Here is a 4,956-nt window from a genome sequence, read left to right as displayed (position 1 = left end):
CGGAATACCAAAAAAATGCAATCTTGTTAAAAGTAAGGGGTTTCAATTTGATTGTCACATCCAACTTTAGTAATGAAAGAAACTCAGTATCAAGCTAGCTAGCGTAGCCGTACGAGAATCAGCATTAAGTGTAACTGTGTAATTGTGTGATAACAAGTGAGAGAGATAAAAAAAAAATTAAAAAAAAAAAATATCAAATTGATTAGCAACAAGATGACCAAATAAAAGAAAAAGGATTAATATTCTTTCAATCCAACAATATATGGTAAGCTAATCAATGATAGTCCCCTTTTATCTCAAAAATTTAGATTAATTGCTATTCAAATTATACATATTAACCAACAAACATCCATTTTTTGTTTCCTGTTTAATAATTTTAGGGGGGCTCCATCAGAGATGGTGTTAGTTACGCGACCTCTTGTGATGAGGAGATCTTCTTGGTCGTCGGGATTTCAGAATGATTGGTTTGATCGTCCGAAGTAAGGGTAGTAATGTCAATAGATTTGGTGGCGGTGGTGGTGGCAGTGTCGATGACAATAGGCAATTCGGGTAGCGTCTTGCCTTTCTCATCAGGTGTTCGGATATCCTTGCTTTTCCCCCATACCACCGTGTACAGGCCTATGACTATGACCAAAGCTCCTATGATGCTGCACCAAAAAAATTTCTATTAGCTTTAACGTTATTACTATCTCTGTGAGATAAAAAAACAAATAAATAAATAAAAAATTCAAAGTTGCAGATAATAATTAACAGATGTAGCATTTGAAATTACTTATAAATCACGCAACTACGCAAACACATGCAATCAAAGATCCTATGATACTGCTCCATTTTCATTTATGCGTACAATGCATAATAATGATATCAATTTTCATTATAAGGTCATGGATATACAAAATGGTAGGCTTAAAAAAAATACTCCCCCCGTTTCATAATGTTAGTCCCATATAGAATCAATCGTATTTGGAATCTAACATTAAAGTACAACATATATGTATAATTTATAATTAGTTTACCTTATTTAACTTTTTTTGATTTTTTTTATTAGGAAAGCACAAGTCATAATTGTATAATTTACGGTAAAAATTTCCTTACTTAGAGTCATGTCATTAATCCACAATCAATTAATTTCAAAAACAATCTAGTTATAAATGAAATATATTCAATATGGGTACATCTTTTTGAAACGCCTAAAATAGTATATGGGACTAACTTTATGAAACGGATGGAGTAGTAAATAAGAAAAATAGTTAATGTTACCAAATACCTTTTGTGGCCCAGCGAGTTTTAGAAAGGAAGTCTATTTGGCTTGAAGTATTTTTTTGCTCTATTATTTTGTTATTGGGCAATGTCATGTTCCATAGCAAACTAGCTCTCTCTATAGTGGGCTTTAGCTTTATTTTTAATGAGCTAAGCTAGGTTCCAAGAAAGCATTACTTAATTCTAGTGTTTTTCTAAAATTTAAAAGTGATGGGTCCAAAAATAGCTTTTATATTTGCTTTAATTTGATGAGTAAAGTAAATGAAGTCATTTAATTTGACATTACCTGCCTAAATGAAGTATCTCATGCAATATAATGGATCCTAAAGCAGCGGTGATGATCATGCAAAGAGGACTGAAAACTGTCACAAAAACGGGTCCTCTTTCCTTGTTAACAACTCCTTGCACATAATAAGCAATCCCTGAGCATATCACTCCCTGCATTATATTATTGATCAGTCATAAATACCAAATTTAATTTAATTATTACCATCAAGTTTTCTATAAAATGAATGTTGATCAACTAATAGAGTAATATAAAAGATTACCGTGTAAACAGAGGCAAGAAGTCTGGAGTCCCAGCCAAGTGCCCAAGCTTTCATGTCCCTTACCATGACAAGTGATACGACTGCTCCTTCTAATGATCCCATGAAGCATATCCATGCTGTCAAAGATAGTTGTGACGGGTACTCCTTCAGAGTAAATGACTGTTTGTATGTAACCCGACCACCAAGGCCATCAAAATTAATTAAAATTTAGAGATTAATCGTATTTTATAAATAAATATCTGCATAATTAATTAAATTAGTTGTGAGGGACCTTACTTGGAGGATGAAGAAAGCGGCCCATCCCAAGCAGCTGCTAAGGACGCATATGGTGCCAATAATCCAATGTTGAGTTGATGGAGTAGCAGCAGCAACAGCAGTGGCGGAGTGAAGGTGGTCAATTCCGTGTCTTCCAAAAAGATTGATGATTGGTCCTCTATAAAGGGTCATTACCATTGCCCCTGATACAGTCACTATGGTTCCTATGATCTTGGCTTGGCTTGGTAACTTCCTTATGTCAACCTTCTCCAGCCTATAATCATGGTCATTCCACATTTAACTATTTTAACCTTTGTACTTTATTTGGTAGTTGAAATTAATCACAATAACTGCTTAATTTATGACCAACACTCCAACAGCGAAATTAAGGGTAAATTGTTGTATCCCGCATCCAAGAAAAAAAATATATGATTAAAATTGTGCATTTACAAATATAAATCCAAGCATGCATTCAAAAAAATACAAATGAGTAGATTTTTTTATTTAGTATATATTTTTTTAGTTCTTATTCGTTTATATTAACCTTATTTCAAATTTCAGGCACGCACATTAAATTTTATCGTATTCGATCACCAAATAGCTTATAAGCCATGATTGAAAATACAAAGGCCTTTACAAGAGAGATGGGTTAGAGGTTTTGTCATTTCATGGTTTCATATAAAGTTAAATAAAGTGTCTCCCGATAAAATTGTTGATACTAAAAAAAGTCATTTTGTTGAAACCACATCACGCGCACTAAAGACATTTACGAAAATATGCAACCCATTGCAAATAAGCTATTTAGTCCATGTGTTAGTACAATACGAAATATGGAGTATAGTAATATCTACTCGTATTGAACAGTGGCGGATCTTGGCCAAAAATATTAGAGGGGCCGGGATTCAAATATTTAACCTTTTACTCAAAACTAATCACTATGTCCTAATATTTTATAAGTAAATATAAGTTATGTAAGTTCATTAACTGATTAATTATAATAATTTACGGGGGGGCAAGCCCTGAATTGCCCCAGTGAAAGGTCCCCCTCTAGTATTGGAAAAAATAATTTCCCCATATACAACTTTTCTTTTACTTGCAATATAACTTTGACTTTGTTAGAATTATAATTTTTATACGTACCAAGAATAGAGAAGGCTTATGTATTACGTATATTTATACTTTACCTAAATCTCTTCTTCAAAGTGGAGTGTTACAAATCTAAATCTATATCTATCTATACTTAGTAATTAAAAACACTAACCATCATCCTCAACATAATATCTTTTACAATTATATTTAATTTTCACCCTTTCTTTTCCTTTATAAACTATTCATTTTTCAATAAAAAAACATATTATAAAATAAAAAATTATATTATATATCTATAAACAATTCGTGCATTGCACGGACCAGAACACTAGTTAAAGAAAATAAAGGGAACATATTTTTTGGTTTTTTTTTCAATTTATTATTCTGTATTTAATCCTATGTAGTTTGTCAAATCAAACGCAGTCACGTAAGACATAAATCTCGGAGTACTTGTACAGTTATGCTACGGAGTATATAATAAACATATCAATATCCAACTTAAGAATTTAAAAAAAAAAAAAAAAAAAAAAAATTGCTTCATTAGTTGTCAATTACGTCGTACCTGAAAATTGTTGCCATGATGAAGGTAATTGCTGGGAGGATGTTGACACTGGCTGATGTAAGTGTTGCCGATGTATCTTTCAATCCCACATAGTATAGATTTTGATCTAGCACAGGCCTGAAATTTGTGAATAATATAAAACAATTTTATATATGGGATCTTATTTGTTTTAATGCGTAGTTTAATTAAAAGATAGTTTATTGATATCAATTGAAAATTCTATTGGGAAAGCTAGCTAGCTAGCTAGTGAATTTAGAGAGCTATACTCGAGAAAGGCGAGCAACATAATCTTGAGAAAGATTGAGAGGGTCATCTTGGGCCTAGTTTTCCTGCACAAGTTAAAACACGTAATTAATTAAAATTGTATCATAAAAAATGATGCTAAAAAGGAAATTATTTATAACTATTAACGTTAAATCGTTGCAAATAATATAAAATGAAGGTAGTATTTAAAAAAAAAAAGAGGTTGTAGATACCTTTCAAAAATAAGGGCAAAAGGAGCAATGGCAAGGGTGGCAAAAACATGACGGTAGACAGAGAGGATGAAATGGTTCATCCCATGTTTCAAACAAACCGCTGTTACTATGTACATCCCAGAATACCCAAATTGGAGTGAAATTATAGCCAAGTATGCCTTGATCTTTGTAATACTTGCGGCGATTGACTTGATTCCCATTTTGTAATATTGCCAAATTATAAAACCCTCTCTTTACTTCCTCAATATAGGTATGTATTCTTAAGCTCTAATTAACTGGTTTCTCTCTTATAGTAGCTTGTAGTAAGTAAGAGAGAAGACAAGACAAGTAAGCAGGGGATGAGGAGCACCAAATGTAGAAATGAGCCTTCTTATACACGAGAAAAGTAGACTCACTTGGTGGGATGTGAATCCCCAATACACGTATGCATGTTCCTTAATGCATTATGCATGCATCTTCAATTCATCTCATTTCTGATTTTAATTTAGATTCCCTTATCCGTATTCATTTTAATTTCCTATTTCAGAATACTATTCCATTAATCATTTCCCTACTCCTTATTTACTTTAAAATCTACTGACTAGCTTAGCCTTTTATACATGTAATGCATGCAAAAGTTATAATAAAGATAAACATAATTTATCAAAAATTTATTCGCGTGATTTTTCTAAAGTGACCTCACATTAAAGACTACTATATAAAAGCTAAAATACAAAATGTATACTCCTATGTTTTTTTTTTATTATTATTCTTTTGTAATTAAAAA

The 4,956-nt window shown here is 31.9% G+C and overlaps 1 protein-coding gene across 1 annotated transcript; it reads right to left on the bottom strand.

Moving 5' to 3' along the window:
- Window positions 1-222: 222 nt before the first annotated feature.
- On the bottom strand, window positions 223-4,714 carry LOC145639810 (WAT1-related protein At4g08300-like). The gene is made up of 7 exons (XM_081691143.1): window positions 4,191-4,714; window positions 3,981-4,043; window positions 3,715-3,831; window positions 2,085-2,337; window positions 1,809-1,967; window positions 1,547-1,698; window positions 223-647 (listed from the first exon to the last, which is right to left on the bottom strand). Exons 1-7 carry the CDS (start codon window positions 4,388-4,390, stop codon window positions 407-409), a joined length of 1,185 nt encoding a protein of 394 aa, XP_081547269.1. The 5' UTR covers window positions 4,391-4,714; the 3' UTR covers window positions 223-406.
- Window positions 4,715-4,956: the final 242 nt, after the last annotated feature.

This window comes from Chenopodium album, chromosome 7, assembly GCF_948465745.1.
Source record: "Chenopodium album chromosome 7, dcCheAlbu1.1, whole genome shotgun sequence".
Lineage (NCBI taxonomy): Eukaryota > Viridiplantae > Streptophyta > Magnoliopsida > Caryophyllales > Amaranthaceae > Chenopodium > Chenopodium album.
Note: the sequence above shows the minus strand (reverse complement) of the source record. Positions and strands in the feature narration are given on the sequence as shown.